A 20,699-nucleotide genomic window follows, 5' to 3' on the forward strand; every position below is an offset into this window, starting at 1 on the left:
AATTAACCACAATACAGACTTAAATCTAAGCCCCGATTTCAAAAAGTCAAGTTAATTAGGTAGGTAGTCACGTGGTACAGTGACGTCACATGCGCCGCGCCTTCGGATTGTGAAAGTACTGCGAGATATTATTAAAAACTCAACTTTTAGGGGCCTAATTAATTTACCATGGGCAACATTTAAATCGATGTTGATAAATTGTCCGAGTTTTATATGTGTTCGCCACCAGTGCACACATATAACGATGTAAATACCCAAATATAGCGAGTAAAGCGTGTATGAAATCGGCAAAATTGTGAGTAAATAATGTTTATATGGGTCGCTGTCTACAAACTGTTTGGGGATGTTATTTCTTTTATACATCTGTAATTGGCGCTGTTTTTCTAAAATAAACAGTGCAATCATTATTTATTTTTGGATTAGACAAATTATGATACGTTAAATTGTTGACGACTAGGCCCTATGCCAAGCTATTGTCACGCGTGCATTTCGGAAAGAAAGAAAAAGACAACACACACACAAATCAATAAAAATATTCAAATTTAAAGTGGTAATCACATTATTTTATTTTGATAAACCAATCTTATTACTATTTTTGAATTGTGATCTGCACGTCTTTAGGAAGTACGAAGTGGGAGCACGGCGTTATAGCCTACTGACGCACTCAAGATGCTAGGAGTTCAATAAAGAAATAATTTTATAATTCAATTTAAAGTTAGGAAATACAATATTCTATTATTTGTATAATTTAAAGTTCAATTATTTTGTATCTTTATTTTTTGTTGTTGTAAATCTACCAGTTGGTAGAAGTTACATTGTATCGTCGATATATGTTGTTACAAGGTGAAGGTCAGTTGATCCGAGTGTGTATTGAATTTGAAGAGCAAAACAGAATGTACGCTATAGGCCTACCAGTGCTTATAGCTTCGATATATCCATTTTCTCGCAGTTTATCAGGGTCTCTGTCCAAGCGATGTTTGAAAAGGTGACTGGGTGTGTTTTTTAAGGTAAAGTTCTTGCTCCAACAAAAAAATTATCCACGTCTTTTTTCTCGTACCTTCCTTCGAAAAATTGAAAAATACTCAGTCTAAATCCTTTCTACCGACAACTAGTACACCCGAGCACGGCACAAAACATCTTAATGCATTATTATTTACAAGCCGTTAACGTGACAATTGGTTTTTTGTCGATTAAATCTAATCTGTTTATGAAATGGCTAATAGATGTTTTCAAACCCGAGGGCGCATATGACGTCACACAAAATGGCGCGTAAACTAGCGAAAGAAAATATGCATATCGCATGATTTGAATTTCATCGCTTTCAAACTCGAAAACTACGCAAAATATTTCATTTAAAACACATTTAAAGTAGTTTTAGGCATAAAAAGAGTTAATTTTGCTGAAAAAATGAAAAAGTTTAGAAACATGCGTTGTGTCCTTTAAGAATTGACATTAATGTGGAGATGATAACACGATAATGAAAACGACTTTAAATGTTAAACAATTGACCACAGCAGGGTAAACAGCTGTCCGATGTACTTTATTACATAATCACCGACTTTTTTGCAGCCATAAATTACCTGAGGCTGTGACCAGCTCTGTGTGCACTGGAGCGACGCGAGATTTCCGGTCGCACGCGTTGACTGAATAAACAGATTTTGACTGCATAAACAGGCGATGTGTCACTGACAAAGGATTAAAAATACAATTTATTGCAAAAAGGGATTTTCGCCACTTTCAATTTTTTTTCGCCATTTTTGAAAAAAATTCGCCATTGGCGAAAATGGCGAAGCCCAGCTCGAGCACTGATATATATGAATGATATAAATACTACTAGTAAACATGTACTCCATCTGACTATTCTTAAAAAATAAAGCCATACAATTACTCAAAAGTTTTAATAGGTTTCATGCCACTGATAAGTTGAAACACAAAATATTAACACAATATGCAAAAATTATGGCTACTAAGATATTGCAACCTTTTCACATGTATTAAATACCATGAAAATAACACTCAACTTTGAAAAAATTAGTGAAAAATAATCTGTTATAAAGTACAACTTAACAATATACAACAACGCCAATGGCTCTATAACGCAGGTAAGATGCTTGCTCTCATTGTCAACAGCAAAGTCCCCAAACTTCCTGCTATACCCAGAGGATGCATGTACAAAACAGTAGTACACACTCTGCATAGGAATCAAATTAAAAGCTGTGATTGGTACAAAAGTGACACATTCAAAATAAATGCAATATGCAAGCACAAAGTACAATTGGCAAGTAAGTTTTTAATTTTAGCATCAAATACAGAGCAAGTTTGATCCCATCCAGTGTAGTTTGGTTTCGGTAATACTTTAATTGTGTCATTTTGAAACAGATAGCAGTCAACTGTGTTGGCAACATACATATAAACTAAGTCAGGCCAGGGAGGGTGCTGTCATTTCAGACCAAACAGACATAGCTCTTAAGCCAACACTTTCATTGGTCAAACTAAATGATTGTAGTGGAGGATCAAACTTGCTGATGAAGTAGGATATTCACCTATATTCAATACAATATCATTATATGGCACATGAAGTTGCTGATCAAAGTGAGATAAATTTATGAAAAACAAAGTGTGAATGAACTGAATTATACATTGTTGAGCCCAAATGATAATTGCTTTAATATGGATTTTGACATCAATCTTTAGATCGGGTGCTGTACGAACATGTAAATGTAAGGTTCAGCGCTGGGTAACATTTCTCATCCTTACAAATCTGTTGCTATATAAGTTACATCAAACATTAAGCAAACAATACTTATAATGCTTTCGGGGTATAAAGGATGTAAATGCATCATAAACAAATACAAGCACTTGTAGATAAGAAATATATGGAGGAAACAGATAAAAGCAAGTCAATGATTGAGCGGAGCTTCATAACATTGTATAATGTATAGATCCAGATAGATTCAGTGGTAATGCCATGTATAAGGGTTTATTTCAGCTCCAAGTTCGTTCACCTTTCTAGCTGAAGGTTTTGCCTGGTTTTCAATTCACCCAGAAACAGTTATGTTAAAAGAGAGTCTCTAAAATGAAATTTTCATTAACAGCTCCACAATTCTATCTACATGTATAAAGTCTTCAGACTACATTCTTTACATAGAAGCACAATACACAAATACATGTATGTCATATATAAATGTGTGGTACACAATTCTTGTTTATTTTATTTCAACAACATACATGCATATTGTGTATTAGTGTTACGCAAGTGTTGAAGCAAACCTCGTCTGCAATTACATACAATGTAATATGTACATGCAGTACTATATATCAATCAGATTAAATTTCAACTACAAGGTACAGTATAATTTTCAATGAATATCTAATAATTGGCACCAAAACAAGTTCTTTTTAAAAAAAAAAAAAAAAGAAATATTTTTGAAACAACATTATACGTGAATTGACGTGGTACTTTGGTCTTCCAGCTGAAAGCCCAGTAGAATCACTTGTATATAAATGAAAAGTATCACCAAGTGACACTTATGTTGGTCAATTCTTAATAAGTGGAAACGAATCCGAAAACTGAGGAAATAAACCCTCTCTTGTACTATATGACAGGTATCCATTCACTGGCTATCTTAAAGCATAATGATAATGAGTATCAATTACAGCTAAATTTCTTAATTCTGCTAAAAGAAAAAGGAATGAAATGGGGGGGGGGGGGGGGGGGGGGGGGGAGAGAGAAGGGGTTGTCTTTCACATCATTCAATCTATTGCACATATCCTTTTAGTTGCATGCATGAAATGTTATAATGTAGAACTTAAATGTAATGGAGTAGATGTACAATGACAAGGTATTAAACTTCTACTACTTTGTACATTCATAAAGGAACATATGTTCTCTTGCGGAATAATCTAGCACTTTGTACATTTATGAAAGAACATATGTTCTCCTGCACAATAATCTTATACCACCAGTTACAAGATGGAACATCCGCAGCAACAGGTTTGAGGATAGTTCGGTGCGTAACAGCAGTGTTCGAATCCATACACAAAGAAATCCGACTCGGTGTCCTTCCATTTGTACAGGCATTGAGTCACTGGCACAATCCTCACTCTGTGTCTCTGAAATAAACAAATACGCCATTTAAGAAATCAATTTATACAGCTGTACAATACACTCTACTGTATCCAAAACATATCTTTATAGTTACTTGTCAACAAGGGTCTAGATTTTTTTTTTTTTTACGGTTACTTGCCCACAAGTAAGCAATGACTAGAAATACACTTGCCCAACTTCAAAATTTACTTGCCCAAAATTAAAATGACAATAATAAAGTCAACTGCTTTAATTGGTTTTTGTCCGTTCTTCTGAAAAAACTGTTGTTTTTCCTTTTTCTTTAATTATCAGTAAGATTGATTGAATACTGAATGTTATTTAACGTCCCACTCGAGATTATTTCACTCGTATGGAGACGTCACCACTGCCGGTGAACGGCTGCAAAATTTAGGCCTGTGCTAGGCACTTATGGCCATTGAGCAGGGAGGGATCTTTATCGTGCCACACCTACTGTGACACGGGACCTCGGTTTTTGCGGTCTCATCCGATGGACCGCCCCATTTAGTCGCCTCTTACGACAAGTAAAGGGGTACTGAGAACCTATTCTAACACAGATCCCTATCAGTAAGATCAGAAATACTTTTATTTGTAAATGCAATTTCAAAAGTTCAAAGATATTCATTTTTAACATTATCACTCCACACGAAAACTAAAATGATAATAAAACAAAATGTGTTTGTGATACACTGATGCCCACAGATTACAACATGGAATTACAACTGTCATTGCACTTGCCCCAGTCAACAGGAAAGCATAATTCTAGACCCTGAATAAGACAATTTTTTGGCATTAAGCAACGAATCAATGGACCAAACAAAGGAAAACGAACTAGAAGGGTTCCTTGTTTGGTATAAATGATTTGGGATGTCAGCTGGCATTTTACCTGCATTAGCATGCGTTCTGATGGAAACTGATGACTACTGATCAGGTGACCGGAGGCTTGATTGATTTCTTGCTCATGAAAGTGATTAATTGGCCAAACCTAAATTAAAATCATATAACATACCATTACTAAAGTTGTACTTCATATTACATTATAATTTACACTAATTGTATTATTCATTCCTCTAAAATGAAAGTATGTATCTAAATATACACAGTCTACAACATTCAGTATACAACTTTAAATTGCTGTAGGTCACCAGAATGTGGTGTTAGCAAATTTTAACTCTTCATTAACATGTATATGAGATCTCACAACAAAATCTAAAATATCAGTAGCCTTACCTTTGGACTAGTTTCCTCAAAAGCAATTTGTCCAGACACGTTTCTGATCAGATGGTCAGGGAGAGGCGTGCGCTCCACAATGTGGTCATTCACATGGTTTGTCCTAAATGTGGCAGATCATACAGTGTACAATATAATATACACAATAAGTAATAAACTACTGCGAAACGCATGTATTTACAGTAATAATTTAGCGTGCTTACCATTTGATGGTAAGCTTGATGTAACACTTCAGGTTTCGGTGTCCCATACAGGTCTTGCAAACCACCATACCATACCCGTGACAGGTGTAGCACCTGGAAGAGGGAAAACACGAGTATCAACACATGATCCTACGATATGACAACCTCCTATATAATAGGACTGCATATCAGCTATATGTACATATTTATTAGCTTTACAGGTTTTCTGAGAAATAAATAAGCTTACAAAGTGTTTCTCTGTATTAACTTTAATATCAAAGGACACTTCTATCAAAAAACTTACTCTCGTCTTCCACATCCGTGACAGAAATGACAACGATCATGTCTGTGCTCACCGTCATGGTAACGAGTTACATGGCCGCTTCCATGACAATGGACACACCTGATCTATAATAGAAAATCATTCTTTATTTCAAGAACTGACTGATTTTAATTGTTCAAATAGCAGCGATTAACTGCTGGGATATTTTCATTAAAAAAATATATATATATTTTTCTGTATCAGCAGCTTGAAGATGTCTAAATTTCATTGATTGATCTTAATTCCATAATACGTTAATTGTATATATACCAAGTTCATATTACTCTACATGTACTTCATAAAAGAGATTGAGTAATGTCCCTTTGATTTTCCCTCTCCTATCAGAACAGAGTTAAGTTCTTTTAACTTATCCCCCTGCCAAAACAGTAAAGTCCCTTTCACTTACCCTCCCGCCTCCTGCTAAAAGAGAGTAATGTTCTTTGACTTAACACCCATCCCCCCCCCCCTCCCCTTCCTGCAAAATGAAAGTAACATTCATTTGACTTACCCTTCCTCGGCCAAAACACCTGTGACATCTCACATACCCCGAGGAAAAGCAATCATGACATGGCTAGAATGGAAGATTAAAATAAATCAGTAACAAGTAGGAATTACAATAACTTGCAACAATGAAAAACATAAAGATGCAAAGTAGAGTTGTCAAACATTTTTAACATCTTCAGAAAGAGAATCCCCAAACTCCCCGTCGAGGCCTCATTACGTCATCTACGAATAGACCTCTCCTATGTGACGCAGTACAATATACAGATTTGTATATTGTGAGTCCGTGATTATCACGCAGGCAAATAACACTAATGAAATAGTTCGTAGTTAAAAGTTTGAAGATATTGACATTAAGAGCATTAATATAAAAGTATGGATTTTATTTTAAACACAAAATGATCAAAAGATCATTAAAAAGTAGGGAGACTCAGTTCAAATTATTGTGTAAATTAATGAACTTAATGTTTACGTTCTTGTTTTGAAAGTTGTTTACGTTTGACGTTATGTTTTTTCGTCATTCTACAGTGACGTCACACAGTACACACGGCTTAAGAAATCACTATCCCATAATGCCTAAATGGAAGAGTTTGGTTTGTAAGCAAACGAACTCTGGCGGAAGTTTGAGAGAATCCCAACATTGTACAAAGCATAGAAACTATAGGTAATTTTGCGCTTTATAAATGAATATAATAATAATATAACAATTTAAGTATAAAATTCATAGATTTTTTCATTTTTAATGCAGAAACTTTTTATGGAGTGTTTCCATTGATAACACTAATATCAACATGCACTCATGGCTATGATTCTATCAATCGTGACTTTTTTCCCCATTTATTGTGACCCTTTTCACTTCCCTTGTAATTATTGTGACCTCCCTTGTAATTATTGTGACCTCTCTTGTAATTGTCTTACCTTGACAGAGGCAGTGTGTGGCACCTCTAAGTTTTGCTCTGTATTCTGAAACATAGTTGGGGGTGTGGCCTGTATGTCCCAGGGCCCTGGGGCAGTGCCATTTTGTGGACCATCTATCAGTTGACCTGTGTAGAGAATTCTCACAGTTTATGTAATTTTTGGAAGATAAAAATTATAAAATTGTGTGGTACTAAATCTACAGGGGACTGATGATTTTGCCGTGATTTGTTACATTCAGATAGTCACAACTTCGTTATAAGCCATAATTTGTTATAACCATGTTCGTTACATTTATGTTTGACTGTATCTTTTAATATCTGATTCCATATATTATGTTAGCTGAGGGGGTGCAAAAACATACCTGAATATGGTTCATATGCCCAGGAGGTAGATCTACCTTCCCCGTAGGTTTCCAAGGTGTACTGAAAATCAAGTCACAGCATTTAAGTATTGTTTCATTCTAAAGTACAGTCAAAGCAGGTAGCTGTTTCCATGATATGGAGAATATATAGTCAGGTTTCATTCCATGGGATACCAACAATCTGGACAATATATCTTGGGAACCAGTTTTTAACAACTTATTTTCTCTACTCAGTACTTAATTTGATAAAGTCATCCCAACACTTCATTCATTTGGACAATTTTGCATGGAAACAGTGTTCAATCTAACGAGGCTCATCTACCACTAGTTGATGAGACGTGTCTGAACACTTACATGAAACGCACTCGTGGATTTGAGGTCCAGAAATTTGAGATCCTCCGCAGCGCCTTTACCGTAACAGCAGTGCTCCGCCACATGACTTAGCAGTGCTTCCCTGGCGTCTTGTTCAGTGATGGTTGGGACACTTAAATTTAAAGTTCAAAAGTGTTACTGATAACAAAGTCCTTCCAGGGTAGGAAAACGTCAGGAAGGATAACTCTTTCTCATCCACAACTTCTGTACTACCCAACATAGAGACTCTATACTTGAGAAACTGAAAGATCAACGTAATCCCATATGACTGATGAACACCAATGTCGTTCATGAAGGTCAAGGTCAGATATGTAAGGATTTCAAGTGACCATGCTCAAGAGTGTATTGCTTCACAAAGACATCTTCTTACCACAGTAGTGTATTAACAGTGTACAGTGTAAATTTTGCTGTTAGTTTTCCACCCCTACCCCCAAGACTTACTTTTGGATTGCCTGTCTCTCTGTTGGTGGTTGCATTTTTGTAGCATCCTCATAACTCGGAGGAGGAAGAACATCTGAAAGGAGGAAAAAATCATCTCCTGATCTGTGTGTATGACTTAATTTCCTTATTAGTGAAAGTAGTTGGAGGAAATATGTGCAAACTCTTCAAACACTGAACTGGAGTTTTCCTCATCGATAAAAATCATATACATTCATGTACTTCCTAAATGTAAACTTCAAAAACAGATGCACGTTATCATTTTTGAAATTCGACATGTGCTAAATTGTATCGTGTGAGCGCTCTAGGGTTAGATGGTACCTAACTAAGTTAGACGTACAATCAAACCTCGTGGGTTTCTCACCATGGTAGATGTAAATAAATACATGGCACAGTGCTGTATATACACTGTACATATCAAAGTACTACACCTGTATATATAGTCATTTTTGTGTGTTATTTATCTAAAAGATTCATGATGCTGAAACATGCTTAAAGGGTGATCACGTACATTTACTATATTCAGAACTCTCCGACATTCTATAAATTAAATATTTCAGTGAAGCTTGCAAGTATGATGAGTTGAATTTTTATTTCTTTCTCTGAACCCATTATGATTTGAACACATGTTCATTCCTCCTAATTACTCATGTGCGTGTCAATTACAAAATTCAACTTATCTTGATTTAAATTTCAAATGTAATTAGTTTTATTATTTTTGTAGATTTATTAATTTACCGTAATAGATAAAAAAAAACAAAGTCAAATACTAATATGAAAACCACACTAACATGACTAAGGTACAATACTTCTGACATCAAAAGCAAGACAGCTCTCTCCCGATTAGCCGACATTAAATGACAAAAAAAAACTGAGTCTATAATTATTATATGGTAATATAAACTTATGCAACTGTGTAATTCATACAGAAATCATCTCCACAAAGATTACAGTTCCCAATGAAACAGTAAAATTTCTACAATCCGTGAAAATTGTTCCACATTATTTTTTATCTTCTATTTCGAAACACGCAAATGGAGTCTTTTATGGATATAATCATTTTCCATACAATCTTGCCTTAATCTGTCAAGTCAATTCAACCCACAGCTTTTACAGTAACATGGATATGCTGTGTATGAAATACTGGTGTAAAATATCTGGTGACTCACTGGCATTGAAGCCGACATTGTTGTAGCCTCCTATGTGATCCATCTTCTCCATAGGTGGCGCTGTAGGTTGTGTCTCGGCTCGGTTAGGATCATCCATGACATCGTCATCTGGCATCTCCCCCGAGTACTTGGGAACAGAGCCTGCCGGTGGGGGTGCTCCGCCTGTCAACAAGTATACAATGTACAAATCTATTTGTGCACTTATTGTCTACTACATTCATTCTCAGACAAAATAACTTTGTGTTTGTGTTTGTGTGTGTGTGTGTGTGTGTGGGGGGGGGGGGGGGGGGGGGGGGGGGGTTATGTGGTACATAATACAATTCTATTGTTTATTTTTCCTTAATATGTATTTAGTCATTTTTTGATTAATTTACATTGACCGGTTATAATTGTAAACAACATCATTGATAACTTATTGTCAACAGTTTATGAAATTTAAATTGAAAGTGCAGAATTGCACTTTTTGTCTAATTAAAATATTATTTGCATTCTTTATACATGTAGGTCAATGCCATTATTATAATTTTTCCATGAAATAAAACAACACAAAGAATTACTTCATGGTTACGCATAGGGCATTGATTATAATCATATTACCATGATAAAATTAAGGAACAGCCCATCTACATGCAAGATTTAAGATGGGACCTGGGATACTGTTACCATAACATCTAACAGTAATTTTGCCTATCATATAGTGTTCTCCATATCAGGTTTTACCAAAATTCAAAAATATTTGCTGAAATATACATGTACCGGGTATAGATCAAAGGCTGTAATGGACATCACCAAGTACCTTGACTGTGTGTTTATGTATATATGATATGACTACAGGTCAAAGCTAGCATAGAAAAGAAATTCTTTTTGTATCATGTGTATTAAGCTCGAAACCGCAACAACATTTCAAAATCCCTCTGTTGATGAGGTGTATGTACGTCATTCACACATCAAAGATAAAGTGCCCATTCCTTTAAGCTGCCACTTACAATCACTTTATAAACACTTAATAGTGGAAAGCAAAAAATGTACATGTAGACCTCTATATGTGTGGTACTTAGTCACTTGTTGCTGGCCAAATTACCTTGTGGTGGGTAGGCCCCAGCAGGTGGTGGCTGACCTCCCCCTTGGTATGCCCCTGCTGGTGGTGCTCCTGGATATCCCCCTGCTGGTGGTGCTCCTGGGTAACCTCCCGCTGGTGGTCCCCCTTGGTATCCTCCCGCTGGTGGTGCTCCTGGGTATCCCCCTGCTGGAGGTGGTTGACCACCCCCAGGATAACCCCCTTGTGGCTGCCCCGCTCCAGGATATCCCCCTGCTGGTGGCCCACCTGGGTATCCCCCCGGATACCCTCCCTGAGGGGGTGGAGCTCCATATCCTCCTTGACCACTGAAAAATCAAATAAACAAAGGTTAATGAGACACACAAGTAAAAATCTTCAGTTCGAATATTTAAGCCAAAATTACTCTCAAAGAAAAAGTACACATTTAATTTTTATTTTGCATGTAACTCCTTTATGAAAAGGTGAAACATACAATAATGAGTATAACATTGCATAGGGGTCTATAAATACTAAATGTATCCCATTCCAAAATTGTATAAGCTTTTTTCCCCTCTAGTAAACCTCAGTAATTTGACACTACACCAAAAACATGGCCATATATTTTCTTTTGTCAAAACCATGTTTCTTTGTAACAGTTTTGGAGTTACTCAGTTTACTTGAAATTCAAGGATAAAATACGATTTCAGAGGTGACAATTTTTGGGGGGTCCTAACAATCTTACTTAAGATGTTTAAAAGTACATACACTGTAAAGTGCTTTGTTTGGTTGCAATCTGTATATCACAACCTCCCTTTGCCTTTATATATATATTTTTTTATTCATGATGTATTTCCTTGTAAAAAGGACAACTTTTTGGTTTATGTTTGTACCATTAAATTTTCTCGAGTACAAAGGTGTACTTCATTTTCATGATAAATACATTCTGTAATGAGAAAAACTTAGACGTATAATTGACATCTTATCGTAGATAAAAACAGGGAGTAAATATGTGTGCATTAATTGTCAGATAAACAATCTCAAATTTTTATTTTCTGCATCAGTTTATATTTGTGGATCTATAATTATCATGGGATATTGAGTTATTATCATATGGGAAGGTGAATTAACAGTGTATCGAGTTTTTATCATATGGGAAGGTGAATTAACAGTGTATTGAGTTTTTATCATATGGGAAGGTGAATTAACAGTGTATTGAGTTTTTATCATATGGGAAGGTGAATTAACAGTGTATTGAGTTTTTATCATATGGGAAGGTGAATTAACAGTGTATCGAGTTTTTATCATATGGGAAGGTGAATTAACAGTGTATCGAGTTTTTCCCCAATCCTAAATGAAATATACCACTGTGGTGGTCTAGAGGTAGAGCGTTTGCACAGCGGAAGATCAGGGTTCGAATCCAGGCCGTGACAAACCTAAGTAGCGAAAACAGGTAGTGACAGTTCCATCGCCAAATGCTTGGCATCAAGTATGAGTGTCACGGGTCCTAAGAGATGACCTTAAAAACGGATGTCCCGTGTCACAGAGGTGTAGCTAAAGAACCCTCACTGCTCAATGGCCATAAGCGCCCAACATAGGCCTAAATTTGAAGCCCTTTACCAGTCTTGGTGACGTCTCCATAAGAGTGAAAAATTCCCGAGAGAGACGTTAAACAAGATACAAACAATCAATCTAAATGAAATACAAACTGTTGAAAAAAGTTTTCTCTAATCATCTAAGTGAGAAAACCCACAGGCTGAATTGAAGGAGCAAGACCTTCTAGGGTTCATGTTTAGGTCCACATCATATTATTACATACATGTAGCACTTACATTTAAACTTTTTCAAAACTAAGCTTACGTCCATCTAAATAGTGACACCATGCAGTCTTCAATCTGCAGTTGATTACAATGGCTGCTAATCCGAGACAAGATAGTCTTACATGTACATATAAAATCCCTAAATTACCAGCAGTCTTCATGAAAACTCACTTGCCCGAAGCTAGTTAAAATTTATCTTGGTTTGTAAAAACTTAAAAGTATGTTCATTTTCTCAAAAATGTAAATGATAATATACTTGTTTTTTGTTAAAGTTTTCACATCAAATGTTATTATAAAAAAATTCCATTTCCTTTTCCCTTTAAAGTAAATCACCTTGAAGCAGAAGGGAAATGGAAGAGGAAACTGAATTTTTTATCAAAGTGGCATGTAAGTCACCATTATAATAATTGGCAGACATGTAAATACATGAACATGCATTCAAGATTATGAAAGTAAAGTATTTTTATCATTTTAGAATTCAATGCAATCTTGTGAAGAAAAAAATGCATACAAATTACATGTAACTATTCATTGCTTCAAACTGCATTACACACCTCCATTTGGCAATGGTATGCTAAAAAGAAGTATTAAATCGGTCTTCATTATCAAACACAATGTCGTATACATAACGTATGTAAAATTACATTCATACTGAAAATCATTCAGGTGTATCAATCAATAGCAACCTCAGTATCAATCTATATTTATATCTACACTAGCTGAAAGCTGTATTACCTTAATGTGGCACTCTCGTTCTTCAGATTTGTATATTTATGAACGCCTGATGCTGCCATTGAAATCAAGTACTTTCAAACAGTGCGACCTAATTATGCCTCTGAACACTGCTATACCTTCACAAGATGGGTTTTTCCAATTTTTAGACTGACGATTTTGGGGTCAAGTGTCATAAAGTGCAACCAACCATGAATATTGCACAACATTCTGAAATCACTGAACTTATAAATGCCCATCCTAGTAAGATGATGGAATGTTTAGAGTGCTGACTTTACAATGGAATTAATGTGTGCCAATACACCACCGTGTTCCACAAGTCACAGATAAATCAAAAACATCATTTAAAGTGCAGGAAAAAAGAAACAATAACAGTCTTTTGGCATGCATATTTATGACGCAAATACCACTATTTCAACTGAAAAAGTTTGTAAAGAATAATGATTGGATTTAAAAGTAAATTAAAAAAGATCTGTTAAACCCAACATTTTTACCTCAGTAGTGGTGTTTTCTCTGACATTCTGACCTAACCTATACTTCCTCGTGGATAGGAATTATTTTTATCTTTTTTTAAGTCATATGACCGTCACATGATAACGACGAAGTAGGTAATATGCAAGTTACAACGTGCAATATACATCTACAAGGTATAGGTGTGGATCCAATCATTTTTCCACAACTGCATACTTTGAGATTTACCTGCGTATTTCGCAATGCATTGAAGTGATAGTCTATGAGTATAAAGAAAATAAATAGGTCAGACCTTCATATTCCGTGACAGAGGCTGAAACAAATAAACAAGCGTGGCCAGAGAGCTGACCAGGTGAAGTCTTGACCACTTCCGTTTATTTACATCTTAGTTCGAGATTGCATCTAGGCATCTACTGATCTAGAACGCTCTACGTGCAATGCTATGAAAAAGGTTCATTTAATCTTTTATAGAAAAGTGTAAGAAAGTACCTCATAATTTCACACGAAACTCCGCAAGTACAGGTACACACCCTCAGTGACCCTGAATGATAATTTTATTTTTATTATGCCGGGTCGAAGAAACTGGTTCTCCCGTCAGAGCAACCAGTAAATCAGCCAGAGGCGCGAGACAAATAGGTTATCTCGCCGGGTCACATCGGTCTGATTAGAATACCCTACTTGCGTTCAACACTTTTTAAAAAAAAATGTAATTGTTGTAATTAAGTTAACACTGTCTAACTTGCTTTAAAATTCTTGGTATCACTTGGCGTGGCTACATTAAAGCAAGTGCTTGTATATATTTTATTTTGCATTTTTTAAAAATAATACTTCATATTGCAAACAAAATACACCCATATGGGTCAAGCAAACACATGAACAGATTTGGAACAATGAACACTCACATACCTACATATACACATACGTATATCAATAAACACTCGCATACCTACATATACACATACGTATATCAATAAACACTCGCATACCTACATATACACATACGTATATCAATAAACACTCGCATACCTACATATACACATACGTATATCAATAAACACTCACATACCTACATATACACATACGTATATACTTGCATGTAAAATGGTCTAATTAATATGCATACATGTAGTGGCGGACGCAGGATTTCCGAAAGGGGGGGGGGGGTCTAATTATAATCAGACCTTCTCTAACCCTTGCACTGGAGTGTAACGGTTAGGCCTAGAGAAGGATTACTAAATCTGCCACTGATGGTCTTTAGTTTTTCTTTTTGTGTGTATTTTTATACGCCCGTCTTTATACGGAACGGATCAGCGTATGGCGATCGTGTCCGCCCGTCTGTCTGTCCCACTGCGTGTCCGGCTCGTAACTTGAATATTATTACGAGACCTAGAACCATCAAACTTTTTAAGCTAATACATCTTGGGTAGAGGGTGGGTGGCACTTTAAAGTTAGGTCACAGTGGCCTTTGATTAAGACGATATGGCAAAATCCTGTCCGATTCGTAAGGGCACAATTATTTGGTCTAGAATCATCAAATGGTCAGTTAAATGCATATTAGGAAGAAGGTGTGTCGCGCTCTTAAGTAATCAAGGTCACTGTGACCTATAATTAAGATGGATATGGTCATATATGATGTAACCCAGGGGGTGGGTGGGCTAGCTCTTAGATATGGGTCCTAGAAACAAAGTTTGTGCATCAACTGGTAAAAAACGTAAATTGTAGATTGAATTAGGACCCATCAACACTTCGCCGCGAGTTACGTCCCTTTGCGGGGTCAGCCAAAGGTCAATCGGTGAAAAACCAATCCAAGTTTTCCTTCTTTACCTTACCAAATGTAAGATGTTATTACTTTGAATTTTAGCCAATTACCAAGCATAGGCGTAGCTTGCGTTCGAATATTACCGAGGCAGGTGGGGGGGGGGGGGGGGGGGGGGGGGGGCTGCGCCCCCCAGAAGCTATCGACATTTTAACAACGTAAAAGGTGTTGTTGTTTTTTTACCGAGGCAGTTGTCTCGGTTGCCTCAATGGAAGCTACGCCACTGCCAAGTTTTCATACAAGTGAATGGGTTGCCCCAATCTGGGAAATATTGTAGTTGACTGCAATTGATGGAAAAATAACAGATGTCAAAGCTACAGATACGAAAATTACAAAAGCCAACGTAGGGAAATACGATTTTTATCCGGGAGATGGCGGACTTTCGCGAAGTGTTGATACGTGGCATTATAGCCGTCTTAAATTCAAAATATTTAATGCAACATTAGTTCCGCTATATCATCGTTTATTTGATTTAATGCATGGATCGGCACATGATTATAAAAGCCACATTAAAATCCTCAACTTTTAAAGGTTGGGGGGGGGGGGGGTGTTACATCAAGTGATCATTAAATATGGCGGCTAACACATTGGTCAGACAGCTGGGCAGACGACGAAATGATTGAGTCTTCCTAAAGCGATTTTCACTCCAAAATGTGATTGACGAGGAAATTCGAATGATATGAAAACGATACCTTGTCCGTAAAGAGTCAATCGGCAAAATCGTGGTCATGGATGAACCAATTATTGGGCATACAACTACTAGTACACGCACTGTCCACAGAACCGCTGGTAAATACAATGTATAATAGCCCAAAGACCAAACAAAAGGTATGAAAACATGCAGGCTAACCGATTTCTGTATAGTCAAGGAGTGACGTCATTTCGTGTTATAATACGTAAGACGGGGCGGATCTAACAGGTCAAACGGCCCTCTCGAAAAATTTCACTCATATGGAGACGTCACCAGGGGACCGGTCAATATCTGTTGTGGAAAAAAAATTGCTGTCCTATAGGCCTATAGGGCTAAATATTAATACATTATTGTATATCCAGTCTGATTAAAATCAAACCTCTCACTTCGATCGATATAGGCTACGGACAGTCGATTAAAATCAAACCTCTCACTTCGCTCGATGAAGTGAGAGGTTTGATTTTAATCAGACTGCTATAGGACTATATCAGATATGTAATAAAAAAAAAAGTATACATGTCCTATCTAATAAATAATCTGTAAATATATATCTGTATGATTGAACGACAATTTTACAATAGTCTTTGAATTTGCCTGGAACTTTTACTCTTCTCCTGCTTGAAGATGGTAGGCCCTATATAAATTTCCTTTTCACTTTCACTATCACACCTCAGTATAGCTGCAGAACTGTACATAGCTCTCTGAAAAAAATATTTTGACGGATCTCTGTTTTTCAGAAAGCTACAGTAATTCTCTATCAAATCCTTCAAGTTATACCATTTTCATTTTCTATGATTGAAATCCATACTCCATGCAAAACTTACATGTCATAGTACTTTTTGCAATTTTATTCACAGCTCAATACTTGTGTTTTTTTAATGACATGTTTAATACTAAAAAATTTCAAAGGTCCAGTATTTTATTGCAAAATGTCTCTAGCATATTCAACTTGGACATGCAGAAATATTTAAAGCATGCATATACAATTCAGTATTATTGTTTGTAAGATCATAGATAAGTTCTAGGATTTGAATTAAAAGTTTGAAATACTTTTTTTCTTCATTGATACATTTGCAATAAAAAAAAAATTGCTGTCCTATCAGTGTTAAAAATTAAAAAAAAAAAAAAAAAAAAAAAAAAAAGTTGGGGCCCTATCAGTATGTAAGCCAATATATATATGTTCTATCGTATTTTGCACCGGTCCCAAAGTCTCCCCAATAAATATTGGCCGGTCCCTCGGCGCTTACGGCTTTCGAGCAGGGAGGGATCTTTATCGTGCCACACCTTTCAAGAAATCATACTTTTGAGGGGAGGGAACAATTCCGCTCCTTCTGTCTCTGCCTCATTGAACACCAAGTCAACAATTCATAAAATTGTGTCAGGACGAAACCGGAATCGAATAAAAACTTTATCCTCTTCCAAATTCTCTAGAGGGTTGGACCTGTCCTGAAATATCCCATTTAGTCGCCTTTTACGACAAGTAACGGGTACTGAGGACCTATTCTAACCCGGATCCTCACAGGATTAAACGATTAGCGTCCCAGGGTGGACTCGAACAACCAACCTTTCGGTTAACAGCCGAACGCGCTAACCTAGATTGCGCCACAGAAACGGATTGCTATTGAACCACTCTCTAATATTGTAACAAGGCACGGTTTTCCAGGCAGTAATTAAGTTAGTTGAAAGGTAATATTTTATCGGCTGACCTTTCATGTATCTTGAATTAACCTTGGCTAGCATTCAACTGTCTTACTAACCATTGAGCGGTCAGTCAAGTGTGACAGTACTGAGAACGTTTAAATGCCCTTATTTATTGTTGAACTTCTTTTGTGTTATTTTTATGTTATATTTTATCGATTTCTTGAAACTTGAATCTTTGGGCAACTTCGGTTTATACCTGAGCATGAACTCCGATTACCCGATTTGCAATCAAACGGAGAGAGTTTCGATTTTTATTTGACGTGTTGTGACATTTAAACTCTACCCAAGTAAACCTGCCTTTCACGAGGATTAGTGTGATAACGACATATCGATCGTTCTTACAAGGATACTGCGCCTGTGTCAGTTTTTAAACGATGGGTGTGATTGGTCGGAGTATTATATATGTACATGAAAGTAAGACAATCGGAACTCCTCGAATGTCTCGATCACGCACTCGACATAGATCTCGGATGTAATACGATGACATCCATGAGTGAATTTGATGCATTGCCAGTTGATCTCGGATGTAATACGATGGCATCCATGAGCGAATTTGATGCATTGCCAACTGGCAATGCGTCAAATTCACTCATGAATGCCATCGTATTACATCCGAGATCTATGTCAAGTGCGCGAGACATTCGAGGAGTTCCGATTGGGGAGTAAGATAGTACATTGGAATATTTACATGTACCATACTAAACTCGGGTATGAACCGAAGTCGCCCTTTGTAAAATGATTTACACTGCCCACCATAAATAAGTAAATACATACATGTAATAGTGTGGATTGTATAGGTATATAAACAACTCAACACCAATGGTAGGGTTCTATCAGAGTTTGTATTCTTTTCTAATTAACTCTATGTGTGACACAGAGCCAAATTTCTGGTCAGGTCCAGAATAGTAATAAATAGTCGAATTGTACTTGGAAAATCTTATGGAAAATCTTCTAGAAAACACTTCTATACTCTTAGAAGACAATTCAAAATGTGAACAATAGTAAAGAGAGGGAACTTAGACAACCAATGAAATTGGAGAGTTCTATATTCTATAAATATTTACATGGTGCTATTACTGACCATTATGATCTCATAATCTATAAATAACTTTAGAGATATTTGCATATACTATTAAGTTGTACATAAAATAAATTAAAAGTAAAGACAACTTTTGTCATGTACTAATCTTCATAATCTAAATAATGAAATAATATATTTACTTTAGAAAAATATCACCCTGTCACATACACTCACCAAAATAAGTTACTTGCGCATAAAAAAAAAAGTGGGTTACATCATAGACACAGATCTTTCAATGCAAAATACATAACTCTCAAATATAAATAGATGACAATAGGCTTTTAACTTTTTAAATCTTTACTCTTTTTTTTATCAAAATACTTTGATTTTTGAATGCTCTAAAAAGAGATACATGTATTATGCAAACCTTAATTTGAAATTTTTTCAATCTAATTACTTGTACAAATTATTATGTATTTGATGTGTACTTTTATAAGACCCATTGATTTTTCACCTAAATAAATCAACATCACAATTTAAGAGACTATGCCAAAAATAGTGAATGCCCATTATTGTTTCACATATATTGAAGTTGTATCCTCCTTAACTGAGTATTTTACTGAGGTAATTGAAAGTTATACACAGTAAATTCAGCTGTTTGTCATTATAATTGATATATTTCATGCCAAAATGTGTAAAAGGCTTATGTGTATACTTATTTATGTTGGGTAGTGTAATTGAAAGGCGAAGATAACGAACAGTGATCAATCTCATATAACCCCTATAAGCAATACAAAATAGAAAGTTGGGCAAACACGGACGCCTGGATATACCGGATGTGGTATCAGGTGACTAGGGGGAGTAAGCATCCATTGTCGACAGGTCAAACCCGACGTGGGCTCTATATCTTGATCAGGTAAACGGAGTTATCCGTAGTCAAAATCGGTGTGCCAAGAATGCATGGTCTAACAATCGATATGAAACAGACAGCAATTGACGGTTGTATTGGCATTCTAGATCGTTATAACGATTATAGAATTTGCGAAATGTCTTGAGCTGAACAACTATGCTCCGGGTGGAGCCACCGGAAGAAGTGAGTATCCGGAAGTTGACCGCCATTTTGGTTTTATTGTTTTATATGTTACGTGTACCATGTAAGGCCAAAAATATATATGTTTGTTTCCTATTACCAAGGCAAAAAATCCAGGTGGTTGTTACCGGTATCTAAGTTAATTTTAGGGGGTTGGTTTATGCAATTTCAAGAAATTGACCCAAACTAAGTACTGAATAACAAAACGTATAGGTCATATAGTATCAGTTAAGGAGGAATGCTACACCAGAGAAATTTGTTATGGATGAAAAGTCGAGAATATGTGCAACAATATTTTGAAATTGAAAACTTTCAAATTTCCTTCATTTATTCAAAATATACAGTTTTAGCAGAAAGCAATCTGAAAACTACATAATGTATACTGTAGATGTGTCGGCACGACACAAATGCCTCCGCCTGCAGTAAAGTCAAATGTAGGAAATCCATCGAAGTTTAGCATTGAATGTGGCATTCAGATTATATGTTACATGCATTGAGTACAATGAAAAACTCAACAACTATCCTTTATAATATGCTTTAACAGCAATGAAATAAATCTGGTCAAAACAGCAATTTTTCCATGTTAAAAGGGCACAACTCCATAAAAAAATCAACGAACCGGAACAAAACTCAAATTTGATCTGTAACTCATCAATACATGTATACACCTGCATACAAAAGAATCGATTGAATATCCCAAGGCGTTTAGAAAAATGTCCAGAAAAC

At 36.1% G+C, this 20,699-nt stretch overlaps 1 protein-coding gene and 1 non-coding gene across 5 annotated transcripts; both read right to left on the minus strand.

Annotated features, from left to right (window-relative positions):
* Nucleotides 1-1,883: 1,883 nt before the first annotated feature.
* On the minus strand, nt 1,884-14,247 carry LOC130048372 (protein SSUH2 homolog). Of its 4 annotated transcripts, XM_056145022.1 has the most exons (14): nt 13,187-13,301; nt 12,970-13,025; nt 10,680-10,981; nt 9,599-9,760; nt 8,433-8,505; nt 7,974-8,103; nt 7,620-7,680; nt 7,259-7,383; nt 6,348-6,410; nt 5,822-5,925; nt 5,539-5,631; nt 5,336-5,438; nt 4,992-5,090; nt 1,884-4,113 (listed from the first exon to the last, which is right to left on the minus strand). In XM_056145022.1, exons 2-14 carry the CDS (start codon nt 12,996-12,998, stop codon nt 3,967-3,969), a joined length of 1,491 nt encoding a protein of 496 aa, XP_056000997.1. In that variant the 5' UTR covers nt 12,999-13,025; nt 13,187-13,301; the 3' UTR covers nt 1,884-3,966. The 4 variants fall into 4 exon arrangements, with proteins under 4 accessions (XP_056000997.1, XP_056000999.1, XP_056000998.1 ...); XM_056145024.1 differs by lacking the exons at nt 12,970-13,025; nt 13,187-13,301 and adding an exon at nt 14,144-14,247; XM_056145023.1 differs by lacking the exons at nt 12,970-13,025; nt 13,187-13,301 and adding an exon at nt 13,678-13,795.
* A 3,450-nt stretch (nt 14,248-17,697) lies between these two features.
* On the minus strand, nt 17,698-17,773 carry Trnan-guu (transfer RNA asparagine (anticodon GUU)). The gene has a single exon. It is a non-coding gene; the product is annotated as a tRNA-Asn (tRNA).
* Between the last annotated feature and the right edge of the window lie 2,926 nt (nt 17,774-20,699).

Source organism: Ostrea edulis, chromosome 7 (assembly GCF_947568905.1).
Source record: "Ostrea edulis chromosome 7, xbOstEdul1.1, whole genome shotgun sequence".
Taxonomy (NCBI): Eukaryota; Metazoa; Mollusca; class Bivalvia; order Ostreida; family Ostreidae; genus Ostrea; species Ostrea edulis.

Excerpts from the sequence above, each read along its gene's own strand:
- LOC130048372 (XM_056145021.1), bottom strand. The coding sequence starts at position 13,245 with ATGGCAGCATCAGGCGTTCATAAATATACAAATCTGAAGAACGAGAGT. Across the intron at positions 6,411-7,258 it reads CACACACTGCCTCTGTCAAG|CCATGTCATGATTGCTTTTC; the intron begins GTAAGACAATTA and ends CTTCCATTCTAG. Across the intron at positions 5,091-5,335 it reads TTGAGGAAACTAGTCCAAAG|GTTTGGCCAATTAATCACTT; the intron begins GTAAGGCTACTG and ends ATTTTAATTTAG.